This window comes from Trachypithecus francoisi, unplaced genomic scaffold (assembly GCF_009764315.1).
Source record: "Trachypithecus francoisi isolate TF-2019V2 unplaced genomic scaffold, Tfra_2.0 Lachesis_group8, whole genome shotgun sequence".
In the NCBI taxonomy this organism is placed as follows: Eukaryota; Metazoa; Chordata; class Mammalia; order Primates; family Cercopithecidae; genus Trachypithecus; species Trachypithecus francoisi.
In genome coordinates this window covers 105,758,960-105,771,675 of record NW_022681473.1, presented here as the reverse complement: position 1 = coordinate 105,771,675, position 12,716 = coordinate 105,758,960, and the positions used below count along the sequence as shown (strand labels likewise).

The window sequence follows — 12,716 nt, the reverse complement described above, 5'->3', positions numbered from 1 at the left end:
GTTACCTCATACCCCCAGGGAGTGCTAAGCAAAGCCCCAAGAACCCAGCGTCTCCTGGCAAGCCTCCTTCCACTCCCAGCATTCTTTGCCACACACCGGGGGGAGGGCCTCAGGACAAAGGGTGCTTGACATGACCCGCCCGCCCCATCCTCGCCCCCGGCAGTGAAGACTCAGCCATTCCGGTGTCCATGGACGGGCACCGGCTCATCCACACCAATGGCACACTGCTGCTACGTGCAGTGAAGGCGGAGGACTCCGGCTACTACACCTGCACGGCCACCAACACCGGCGGCTTTGACACCATCATCGTCAACCTTCTGGTGCAAGGTGAGGCTCTGTGAGGCAGGTGGCCCCTGGTGCGGACAGGGATGGAGAAAGGGTAGGAATTCCATTACGTGAGAATGTCATCGAATGGAAGAAGATAAGGGAGAGATAGACCTTTGGGGGAACAGAGGTGCACGTGGAAGGGGAGGCAGGAGAGCTGGGGAGTGGGAGTGAAGGTGTGGGAGAGCCAGCACCTTCCTGTCATGGGGGGAGCCCCCACACCCCATCACAGGGTCCACCCTTGTGCTAAGGGGTGGTGGCCTTCCCCTCACAGTTCCCCCGGACCAGCCACGCCTCACTGTCTCCAAAACCTCAGCTTCATCCATCACCCTGACCTGGATTCCAGGTGACAATGGGGGCAGCTCCATCCGAGGTGAGGAGTGGTCTGGATGAGGGGGGAAGACAGGGGAAGGAATTCTGGGCCTGGGGCAGGGAAGAGGCTTCACCCACTTCTGCCGTTTGTCTCCAAATGGCAGAAATGATCTGGGGGTCAAGTGACCCACAAGGAAGTCATTCAAGTGCCAAGGGAACTGCAATGGCCCAGGCATCTGGGATTTAGTACGCCTGCCCCTCCAATGCCACTTGTGAGCTGTGTGACCCTGGAGTAGCCTGTTTCCCTTTCTGTCTGGGTTTCCCAATCTGTCAAAGCAGACAAATGGACTAGATCAGTGCTTTCCAAGCGTGAGTGTGCGTCTGTGTCACCAAGCAGCCTTGTAACAATGCAGCTGTGACTCAGCGCTCTGGACTGGGGCTGAGGACCTGCCTTTCTAACAGGCTCCAGGTGCTGCTGAGCCTGCTGCTCAGGGGGCCACGCGTGAAGTAGTGAGGCAGGACCCTTTGTGAGCCTCACAACTCTGGTTTTCTCCACTCCCAACCTGGGCCACTAACCCCTAACACTACAGCCAAAGTGACAGCATCAAACCTGCCAAAGGGCTGGACCCAAGGCCCTTACAGTGTTTTGTTGATTGGTTGGTTTAACACAGAGAGTTGACTGGGGCTGGTCCTTCCAATTTTGCTTCTAAGGAGTATATGCCCATTCCAATGACCAAAGGCCTGACTCTGTCCCCTCCCTGGAGCCCAGCCCCCCTGTTGGGGTACCCGAGGCTGGGCTTCTGTTGCCCTGCCCTGCCTCCACCTGAATCAGGCCTACCCTCCACAGGCTTCGTGCTACAGTACTCGGTGGACAACAGCGAGGAGTGGAAGGACGTGTTCATCAGCTCCAGCGAGCGCTCCTTCAAGCTAGATAGCCTCAAGTGTGGCACATGGTACAAGGTGAAGTTGGCAGCCAAGAACAGTGTGGGCTCTGGGCGCATCAGCGAGATCATCGAGGCCAAGACCCACGGGCGGGGTGAGGCCCAGGCCACCAGGGCAGGGAAGGAGTGACGGGCCCAGGGAGGGTGGGGTAGAGGGGCTGGGTATGGGGCAGAAGGTGGCTGGGTGGGGAAGGAGGGGTCCAGGGATGCAGGGAGCGTGAAGGGAGGAGTCTCAGCCCCCTTCCCTTCACCACAGCATCCCAATAGATCCCATTAGGAAAAACTAGTTCCACTTCCCCCACCGGGTGGCCGAAGGTGGCACTCCTTTGCCTCTTCCCGGCTCCCTTCCTCCTCTGCTGAGGCCTCTCTCCAGGCCCTGCCCTTTTCTTCCCTTTCCTCCCTCCCCTCCTCTTCCTCCTCTGCCCCCTGGGGCTTCCCCACCCAATCTGTGCCAAACATGTATTCTGGAGCCACTGCCACCCCAGCTGCCCCAGGGATCTCCTTTCCAGCTCAGCCCAGTCCTGCCTCCCCCCGAGTCTCTCTAACCTCTCTCTCTCCCTCCGGCCTGCCAGAGCCCTCCTTCAGCAAAGACCAACACCTCTTCACCCACATCAACTCCACACATGCTCGGCTTAACCTGCAGGGCTGGAACAACGGGGGCTGCCCTATCACAGCCATCGTTCTGGAGTATCGGCCCAAGGGGACCTGGGCCTGGCAGGGCCTCCGGGCCAACAGCTCCGGGGAGGTGTTTCTGACGGAACTGCGAGAGGCCACATGGTACGAGCTGCGCATGAGGGCTTGCAACAGCGCTGGCTGCGGCAACGAAACGGCCCAGTTCGCCACCCTGGACTACGATGGCAGTGAGTCGCCAGGGTGGGAGGGATGGCACAGAGGCTGGAGCAGGGTGGTGCGAAGGAAGTGGGCAGAGTGGCAGATACATAAAGAGACAGACCAATAGAAAAACAGGCAGGAATGCAGGTGGGGGAAATGCTGGCCCACAGGCGAAAGGGTTGACAAAGGGAACATCAGGTTGGTTGCAGCCAGGTAAGTGGGCAATGCACCAATGGCCACTACAGATGGACACATAGGTCAGTAATACCAAAGATGGAGTCTTTGAAGCTGCAGTCCTCAATTACTGTGCATTGTTTCAGGGAGGTGACGGGGGAGGTAGAGGTGTGGTTGAGGTCCTGGCCCCTAAGAACTTTCTGCTGATATGGAATATTAGCCAGGAGGGAACAGCCTATGATGCAGTCGCAAATACCAAAACCTGGTGGCTTAACCCTGTACTGATTTGTTTCTTGCTCTCTTGGAGTCCTGTGAAGGTTGAGTGGCCACCATGTTTTTGAACATGGAGCCTCCGGAATCCACAGAAAAGGCATACTACCAGTTCCTAAGTGCTTTGGCCAGCAGGTGGCCTCTGCCACATAGGGATACATATATACATACACATACACATACACACACATACACACACACATCCATTGAAGGAACATGGAAGGCTGAATTCATAGAAGCCCATTGTCACAAGTCTACCTATGTGTTAAGGAAACAGAACAAAAGCAGTATCAGAAGGGGATGAACTCAAGCAAGGAAGGCTTCATGAAGGAGGTGACTCTTAAGCAAAGCTCTGAAACAGGCAAGGATCAGGGCTTGGCAGAGGGTTATGTCAGCAGGAGAACTTGTCATGTTTCCCTGCAGAAGACCCAGGTTAACAGATATGGCCCCCAGGAGGGGTGAGCAGGGGGAGAATGTAGGGTTTGTCGTGGTTTTTGTCCCCATCTGGGAAAGAGAACCCAGGGTTCACTGCCCTGACTTCTTCCTACCATGCTTCACTCTTTGTTCTCCCCATCGCAGCTGGATATGAGAATTTAAGCCCATCAATCCACTCTCAAGGAATGAGCACTGAACTCCAACAGGCGAGAGACTAACTCCAGGAGACTTCAGGCTAATTCTACAACAGTACCAGGAAGTCGTTAATATAATGCAATATAAAAACGACACAACTGTTCATGGCTGTCCTGATAGGACCAGAATTTGGGGAGCAGAGGGGAAGGCCAGGGCTCTGTGCCAGGAGGTGGAGGTCAGAGCCCAAGGTCAGCAAGAGAGGTCAGAGGTCTGCCTCACCCAAGAGATGCTCTGCACAGCACCTGGCTCATAAGGGACATCTAATTCTATTCTTTCCCCTCATTCAGGCACCATTCCACCCATCAAGTCTGCTCAAGGTGAAGGGGACGATGTGAAGAAGCTGTTCACCATCGGCTGCCCCGTCATCCTGGCCACACTGGGGGTGGCACTGCTCTTCATTGTACGCAAGAAGAGGAAGGAGAAGCGGCTGAAGCGACTCCGAGGTGGGGGAGCTTCCTATGGGCCTTCCAGGAGGGGGTGTTGGCTCTCAGCCACATTGTCCCCACTTCACTGGCTCACAGCACCATCTGGATGATACAGAGTGCCTGTGTCCTCTTGAAGGAGGAGTGGTCACTCCAACTTTCTGAAACCTCCTTAGTTCAGAAGGTTTCGTTCACCACTTCCTCCTCTATGCCCCCAAGACTTTGTGCCTGCCCCAATCAGGGCTAATATTTAGAGGTACACACTGGTTAAAGCCATGTTGGTTGTTAAATATTTAAACATTTCCATGTTGGTTGGTAAACAGATGTTGCTCCTTTCCACACTGGATGCTCCATCCCCTCTCACGGGATCCCTGCAACTTTCCTAGGACCCATCCACTAAAGAATAGACCTGCAGGTAGCCTCTAGTACAATGCTCAGTTCTAACTGGGCAGTTTCTGCACCATGTCAAGTGTTAAATATTTTGAATATTAGCCCCTTTTTCCATTACCTGATGCCACAGTCTACTGTGACTGGGTCTGATTTACCTCAATTTTCCCATGGCCTAATACAGTGTCTGGCACCTACTAGTTGCTTCATAAATATGCTTTCACTCACTTGGAAAACTTTTATTGAGTCTGCTTCATCACAGATATTGCAAGACTATAGAGATCAATAAAGAACAGCAAAGCCATACTCTTACAGAGTTTATCATCTAATGTGAGAAGCCAGGAGACAATAGTAGCACAGAAGAGGGAATGATTAATGCTCCCTATTGTGTTCAGGAATTGGGTAAATGGATGAACAGATGGTTCAATGGGTGGTTGATGATTGGATGGATGGATGGATGGATGGATGACTGGGTGGATAATCGAATGACTAGATGGGTATTTACATGGTTGGATGGTTGAATGGATCACTGAAAAAATGGTTGAATGGAAGGATGTATAGATGGAAGGATGGTTGGATGGCTGAATAGATGGCTGGGTGTAAGGATGGTTGAATAAAAGGTTGAATTAATAGATGGGTGGATAGATTGTTGAATGGCTAGATAATGATTATATGAATAGTTGAACAGACGGGTAGATGATTGAACAGATGCTTGGATGGACGGATGACTATTCTGATAGATCGATGGATGACAAGGTGGATGGATGGCTGGATGGAAAAACAATTGGAATTGTGGGATGATTGGTGAATGGTTAAAGGAGTGGCTGGATGGAAGATTTAATATATAAGAATGATTGAATGGATGTTGAATGCATGGGTGGATGGTTGAATGGATTACTGGTTGAATCAATGGGTAGATGGATGGACAGAGAGATGGATAGTTGAATAGGTGGATGATGAATTAATGGTTGGTTGGATGGATGAATGGATAATTGGATGGCAGATGGTTAGATGGACGGATGAATGAATGAATGAATGGATGGATGGATCAATGGATGGGTGGATAGCTAGATAATTGGATGGTTGGATGCATGCATACAACTATTGGGATTTATTCTGACAGCTCATTCTCAGGTATCAGGGGTCTAATAAATTAAGTAGGCCCTTTAATTCTCTTTTCCAAATTCCTAACCTGAGAGTCCTGATCCTATTCAAGGCTCCTCTGAGACAAAGCAGGGGCCCCAAAATCCATCCATGGACTTTTTGGGGACAGAGTCCTCAGAGGAGAAAGTGAAGCCTCTTGGTTGGTATGCGAGTTTAATCATCTGGGGCTTCCCATTGACCACCTCTACCACATCCTCCACTCTCTCCTCTCCCCAAGATATAACTGAGGATAAACTTTCCACCGATATCCATTTCCAGCCTGTTATGGTGTCATGTTTAAGTAGAGTCAATTCATGAAGCAGATGGGGCACTTGCTATGCCCCCCTGTGCTTTGGGAAGGATCTCTCAATTAGATAAAATCTGAAGAAAGGAAAACAGACTTGAGCCAAATCCTGAACTGGGAGCAGTGAAACTGCATCAAGTTTTAGGCTGTTTTGTAGGTCCTTACATTTCTCCTTCTGCTTCTTAGGAGACCAGCCCTGGCCCCATTTTAAGGAATTCTCCACCTTGTTTCCCATGCCTCTCCCATTGTCATCCTGTTCAAACTTCATTCTCACCCAGCCCTCCTCTCCCTCTACTGTTTTGCAGATGCAAAGAGTTTGGCAGAAATGTTGATAAGGTGGGTATCATCAAGCTGCTTCCTTTCTCCTCCCTTCTCCCCTCTCCCCTGAGGACTCAGGAGCCTCGCTCTGAACTCCCAGAATAGGAGACAGGCTTCTAAGATCCCACTGTCCTGCAAAGCCCCCTCCCCCAACCCCTTATGGCTGCTGAGCCACCCACCTGGTCTTTCTCCCCACAGCAAGAACAATAGAAGCTTTGACACCCCTGTGAAAGGGCCACCCCAGGGCCCACGGCTACACATTGACATCCCCAGGGTCCAGCTGCTCATTGAGGACAAAGAAGGCATCAAGCAGCTGGGTGAGTGACAGGTGTCACAAGCTCCCTGTCATGCTGGATGTGCTTCCCCAGGCTACAATCCATGGAAGTCAAACACCCACCCTCATGGCAGTGCCCAGGGTTCTGGCAGTAGCCCCATCAACCACTCAACAACCTTAGAACTCATTGTGGCTTCTCTCAAGGGCTAAGTTTCCTCCTCTGTCCAACGGAGGGAATTGCTGGCCTTTCTGTGACTCAACATTGGATAAAGCCTGGGTGTGGTGGATCATGCCTGTTATCCCAGCACTTTGGGAGCCCAAGGAGGAAGGATCACTTGAGGCCAGAAGTTCGAGACCAGCCTGGGCAACAAAGTGAGATCCCATTTCTACCACAAAAAAAAAATAGCCAGGCGGCCGGGCGCGGTGGCTCAAGCCTGTAATCCCAGCACTTTGGGAGGCTGAGATGGGCGGATCACGAGGTCAGGAGATCGAGACCATCCTGGCTAACACCATGAAACCCCGTCTCTACTAAAAATACAAAAAAAAAAAACTAGCCGGGCGAGGTGGCGGGCGCCTGTAGTCCCAGCTACTCGGGAGGCTGAGGCAGGAGAATGACGTAAACCCGGGAGGCGGAGCTTGCAGTGAGCTGAAATCTGGCCACTGCACTCCAGCCTGGGCAACAGAGCAAGACTCCGTCTCAACAAAAAAAAAAAAAAAAAAAAAAAAAATAGCCAGGCATGGTGACACATCCTGTAGTCTCAACTACTCGGGAGGTTGAGGTAGGAGGATAGCTTGAGTCCAGGAAATTGAGGTGGCTGCAGTGAGCAATGATCACAATTAAGCCTGGGCAACAGAGTGAGACCCTGTCTCAAAAAAACAAACAAACAAATCCACAAACAAAAAGCACATTGGATAAAGACAAAGAGAAATTCAGTCACATCCAACAGAGCTTTAAAAAACAATTGTCAAGGACTCATAGTAATTGTCCTTCTTTCCCCAGGAGATGACAAGGCCACCATCCCTGTGACAGATGCTGAGTTCAGCCAAGCTGTCAACCCACAGAGTTTCTGTACTGGCGTCTCCTTGCACCACCCAGCCCTCATCCAGAGCACAGGACCCCTCATTGACATGTCTGACATCCGGCCAGGAACCAGTATGCATTATCCCCAGGGAGACAGCCGTCTTCCCACCCAGGGTGCCTTGGGCATAGCGTGACACAGAGACGGTGTTTTTTTTAAAAGGGAGGAGGGAGCATAATGGAATAGAATGAAAAAATGGAAAGCACTGGAATTAGCACCTGCAGACCTCGATTGCAGATTTACTAAATGTGACCTTGGGTCTACCACTAACTTTATTTCTCTGGGCCTGTTTCCTTACGTAGAAATTTTGAGAGTATTGGGTATTCGAGTTCTCCAAGAGTCTTTCTATCTCTAGCACTGTGTATCTGGACATAGGAGAGAACACATCAAGGACTGTAGGGAATGAATGGACAGTCAGGAGGCAGCAGGAAAGGACATCACATTCTCCCCCAGGTGGAAGGAAAAGATGGGGTGGGTGGGGAGAATGCCCTCCACTGCCTTCACGCCTTGACTCGATTGCTCTTCTCCTCTGGGGACAGCGATGTGGTTAGGAAAGGCAGCATTCCCAAGGGAGCTTCTGTGGCTGTGTCTGCCTCTTCCCTTGCTCCCCCTCGCCCTTTCTGGTAAGTGCCAGCTGCCCAAGCCTGGGTGCCTTCGGTTGGAGGATGCAATTTCTTGCTTCTGTCTGTGCAGATCCAGTATCCAGGAAGAATGTAAAGTCAGCCCACAGCACCCGGAACCGGTACTCAAGCCAGTGGACCCTGACCAAGTGCCAGGCCTCCACACCCGCTCGCACCCTCACCTCCGACTGGCGCACTGTGGGCTCCCAGCATGGTGTCACAGTCACTGAGAGTGACAGCTACAGCGCCAGCCTGTCCCAGGACACAGGTGTGCCTAAGGCCCTGCTGGCATCCTGAACACCTCCCCTCAGTTCCCCATCATTCACCCTCACTTTCTATTCTTCCAGCTTCTACCCACCAGCTCATGGGGCCAAGGCACAAGTCAGTTTCATGTCTAGCTGGTCAATGACCCACTGTGTGCCTGGGACAAAAGCACTTGACCTCACTGACCTCTACTTGGTCAGGGAGTTAATTTTGCTTTCCCAAAAACTGTCAGAGAAACTGGTACACATGATGTTCACTGGCAAAAGGGCTGAATGTTCCAGGGGATGGTTGCTTATTTTCTTTTTTTTTGAGGCGGAGTCTCACTCTGTCGCCCAGGCTGGAGTGCAGTGGCCAGATCTCGGCTCACTGCAAGCTCCGCCTCCCGGATTTATGCCATTCTCCTGCCTCAGCCTCCCGAGTAGCTGGGACTACAGGCGTCCGCCACCTCGCCCGGCTAGTTTTTTTGTATTTTTTAGTAGAGACGGGGTTTCACCGTGTTAGCCAGGATGGTCCGGATATCCTGACCTTGTGATCTGCCCGTCTCGGCCTCCCAAAGTGCTGGGATTACAGGCTTGAGCCACCACGCCTGGCCGCTTATATTCAAGAATGAAAGATGTTCTGCCCTTCATGAGTCAAAGTTCCTACTTCTGCCACCACTGCCACCTTCACAGGATCTTCTCAGCCTGGTATCCTCCATGACCAGACTTCCAGACGGCTGCTGAGGTTATGGGCAGGGGAAGTGCTCAGTCAGTCTCACTTATACCCTTCTCCCCATAACCCACTCCTTTCCTCTTAACTCCCCAGACAAAGGAAGGAACAGCATGGTGTCCACTGAGAGTGCCTCTTCCACCTACGAGGAGCTGGCCCGGGCCTATGAACATGCCAAGCTGGAGGAGCAGCTGCAGCACGCCAAGTTTGAGATCACCGAGTGCTTCATCTCTGACAGTTCCTCTGACCAGATGACCACAGGCACCAACGAGAACGCCGACAGCATGACGTCCATGAGCACACCCTCAGAGCCTGGCATCTGCCGCTTTACCGCCTCACCACCCAAGCCCCAGGATGCGGACCGGGGCAAAAACGTGGCTGTGCCCATCCCTCACCGGGCCAACAAGAGTGAGTGCTCAGACCACCTCCCAGGCAGTGCCCCCTGCCCCCTGGCCCCAGCCCCATGAGCCCTGGCTAGATCTAGTCCTACCAGTACCAGGATCCTGCCAGCCCAGCTTGGCTCCTTGGCAGGGCAGGGTGGTACCAACAGCAAGGACTTAGGAGCAAGGAAGGTCAGGGCCCACATCCTGGCTCAACCTCTTCCTGTATCTACATTGCATTATTGTGATGGGTATTAGAAATGATATACATCCCCAGCATGGTGTAAGGCTCATTCATTCAGTAGTGAGCATCCCCTTTATCTGAAGCTGTGCCAGGATGGAAACAGATCCCTTCAGGGTCAGCTGCCCAAGGGTCTCTGGTCTCGATGCTGTTTGAATTTAATCCAGACCCAAACGATCAATCCTGGCAGCTCCGCCCACCATGGTCATACCTCTTGCTAGGCAGTGACCTGGCCTGGCTGGGAACTACCTGACCAGAGCCTGTGCCCTTAGAGGCTGGCAGGGCAGGGCTAGGATGACCAGGGGGAGTCTATCAGCAGATGCTGGGGTCACAGCATGCAAGGCCCAGACTATCAAACAATGCAGTCTGGTCTGCTTAGCACTGGCCATGCTAACTGAGGCAGGGGGCGGGGCTCTCTGGGTCGTGGAAAGAAGAGCCTGGAGCAATGGAAAGACTTTGGAGACTGTGGCCCTGAATGACACCCCCACCCCTTTTGGCTGTGCAAATTTAAGCAAATGATTTAATCTCTCTGAACCTCAGTTTCCTCACTTGTAAAGTGCAGGCAGGTATTAACCAATCCTGGGGGCTGTCGTGAGGATTCAACAAGAAAATCTAAGGAAAGTGCCTGGCCCAGCTCCCCTGGAGGAAGAGGCCCATTTGCAAGCAGGGTAACCATGGAGCACGGGGGGTCAGGCAACAGAGGTCTTAGAAGCATGTCACATGGAAGCAGTTTAAGAAATTACTAGGTTGGGTGCGGCGGCTCACGCCTATAACCCTAGCACTTTGGGAGGCCAAGGCAGGCTGATCACCTGAGGTCAGGAGTTCTAGACCAGCCTGGCCAACATGGCAAAACCCCATCTCTACTAAAAGATACAGAAATTAGCTGGGCGTGGTGGCACATGCCTGTAATCCTAGCTACTCAGGAAGCGGAGGTTGCAGTCAGCTGAGATCGTGCCGATGCACTCCAGCCTGGACGACAGAGCGACACTCTGTCTCAAAAAAAAAAAAAAATTAGGAACTTTCCACCTGGAGAAGAGGCGACCAAGTGGGAGGAGAGAGGACATGTAGCTGACTTCAAACATCTGGAAGGCTGCCATGGGAAAGAGGAGGACGCCTTACTCTGTGAGACCTCAGAGGACAGAACCAGGCTCCATGGTGGGGAGGTGACAGGGAAGGATATTCCTTTCCTCCTCAGGGTAAAGAAAAGCTTTCCACCAGCCAGAGCCATTAGGACATCCTTGTCCTTAGCGGTAGTGAGCTCTCCACTACCAGAAGCTGACCAGCCTCTAGTGACCATTGAACAACAAGCATCCATGTATTGGGCAGCTGTTATCTGCACCAGCCACTGTAGCAAAGCACTTTACCTACCTCATCTCATTCGCCCCTCACAATAATCCTGTGGGGAAGTAAGATCATCCCCATTTCACAGATAAGGAAACGAAGGCTCAGAAAGGCCAAGTACCCCACCTTTCCGCTACTCTTTATTGCCCCCCAGTGGAGAGGCCCCTATGCCAGATCAGAGAGAAGACTGGGGGCAGGCGATAGGGTGAGGGCTGCATGAGCCTCTGCCTCTAACATCCTCTGCCTCTGTGATTCCAGGTGACTACTGCAACCTGCCCCTGTATGCCAAGTCAGAGGCCTTCTTTCGAAAGGCAGATGGACGTGAGCCCTGCCCCGTGGTCCCACCCCGTGAGGCCTCCATCCGGAACCTGGCTCGAACCTACCACACCCAGGCTCGCCACCTGACCCTGGACCCTGCCAGCAAGCCCTTGGGCCTCCCCCACCCAGGGGCCCCCGCTGCCACCTCCACAGCCACCTTACCTCAGAGGACTCTGGCCATGCCAGCAACCCCAGCCGGCACAGCCCCCCCAGCCCCCGGCCCCACCCCGGCTGAGCCCCCCACCGCCCCCAGCGCTGCCCCTCCGGCCCCCAGCACCGAGCCTCCACGAGCCGGGGGTCCACACACCAAAATGGGGGGCTCCAGGGACTCGCTTCTCGAGATGAGCACGTCGGGGGTAGGGAGGTCTCAGAAGCAGGGGGCCGGGGCCTACTCCAAATCCTACACCCTGGTGTAGCGCTGGCAGGAAGAGCAGCCCACGCCTGGACCGTGCCGCGCCGCAGCCCCACACGCCAGCTCGGCTGTTTTTCTGCATTATTTATATTCAACTGACAGACAAAAACCAACCAACGACAAAACAAAAACCCCCAATCATGAACGCCTGTACATAGAACTCTTTTGTACAAATGAAACTATTTTCTTCTTCTCCATGAAGCCAGGGCACAAAGAATTTGACAGTACAAGTCAAATCCCCCACCCCACAAAATATGTGTGGAGATATATATACATATATAGACAGATAGGAACGCGTCCACAAGCTATATATCTATATATTTCTCTCACCCTATTTTGAGACAGAGGCACAAAGACTCAGCAATTTTTTTCCTTCCTCCTTACCCTCCCCCAATCTAGGTGGTTTTGACAAAGACCAAAATCCCAACTCAGAGACACTGCATGCGATTTTACTGTTCCAAGAAAACCAGGAGTTGCTTCCATTTGCAGATGCTTATGTGTTGATACCTTTTTCTATGAGAAAAGACCCAGCGCCGTGTGCAATAAAGGTTATGTTTCTATGTGGTGGCTTTTTCCCATCTGGCGAGGGCCAGCGGGGAGGGAGGAGAGACCCCGATCCCAGGCCGTCTGTCTCTCATAAAGAGACTTGGTGAGAAGCCTGGGCTTTGGCTCAGTGCTTTAAGACTTTTAAAGGCTTGCCATTAGCCAAGGTGCCTCCTCTTCTGTTCTCAGAGCTGTGCTGGGCCTGCAAGGGGAGCTAGGTCGGTGGCTTCGTGCAAACTCCTAAACCCCTCTGACCCACAGTGTCCTTACCTGTAAACAGAGGGAAGCTTGTAGCAGATGGAATGAGGCAACCTTGGGCTCACCAAGCACTGGGGAGCCTGGGATAGGGGAGGGGTTGCCTACTGGCTTCTCTCCTCCAAGAGAGTGCAGGGTAGCCAGGGGGCCAGGACTGTACAAGATCACTAGCCCACAGTTGTGGGAGAGGTGCCTATTGGGAGCTGGGAAGAAGAGATTATCTAT

The 12,716-nt window shown here is 52.7% G+C and overlaps 1 protein-coding gene across 1 annotated transcript in view; it reads left to right on the top strand.

Moving 5' to 3' along the window:
- Nucleotides 1–12,253, top strand: part of DSCAML1 (DS cell adhesion molecule like 1) — a 104,720-nt gene extending 92,467 nt beyond the window's left edge. Inside the window, exons 20-30 of the mRNA XM_033207186.1 lie at nt 164–327; nt 599–697; nt 1,484–1,672; nt 2,150–2,437; nt 3,770–3,925; nt 6,044–6,074; nt 6,255–6,373; nt 7,331–7,483; nt 8,103–8,297; nt 9,098–9,409; nt 11,222–12,253. Of these exons, the coding sequence (XP_033063077.1) occupies nt 164–327; nt 599–697; nt 1,484–1,672; nt 2,150–2,437; nt 3,770–3,925; nt 6,044–6,074; nt 6,255–6,373; nt 7,331–7,483; nt 8,103–8,297; nt 9,098–9,409; nt 11,222–11,697 (2,182 nt within the window). The 3' untranslated portion in view covers nt 11,698–12,253. The remainder of the gene's footprint in view (nt 1–163; nt 328–598; nt 698–1,483; nt 1,673–2,149; nt 2,438–3,769; nt 3,926–6,043; nt 6,075–6,254; nt 6,374–7,330; nt 7,484–8,102; nt 8,298–9,097; nt 9,410–11,221) is intronic.
- The last annotated feature ends 463 nt before the right edge of the window (nt 12,254–12,716 follow it).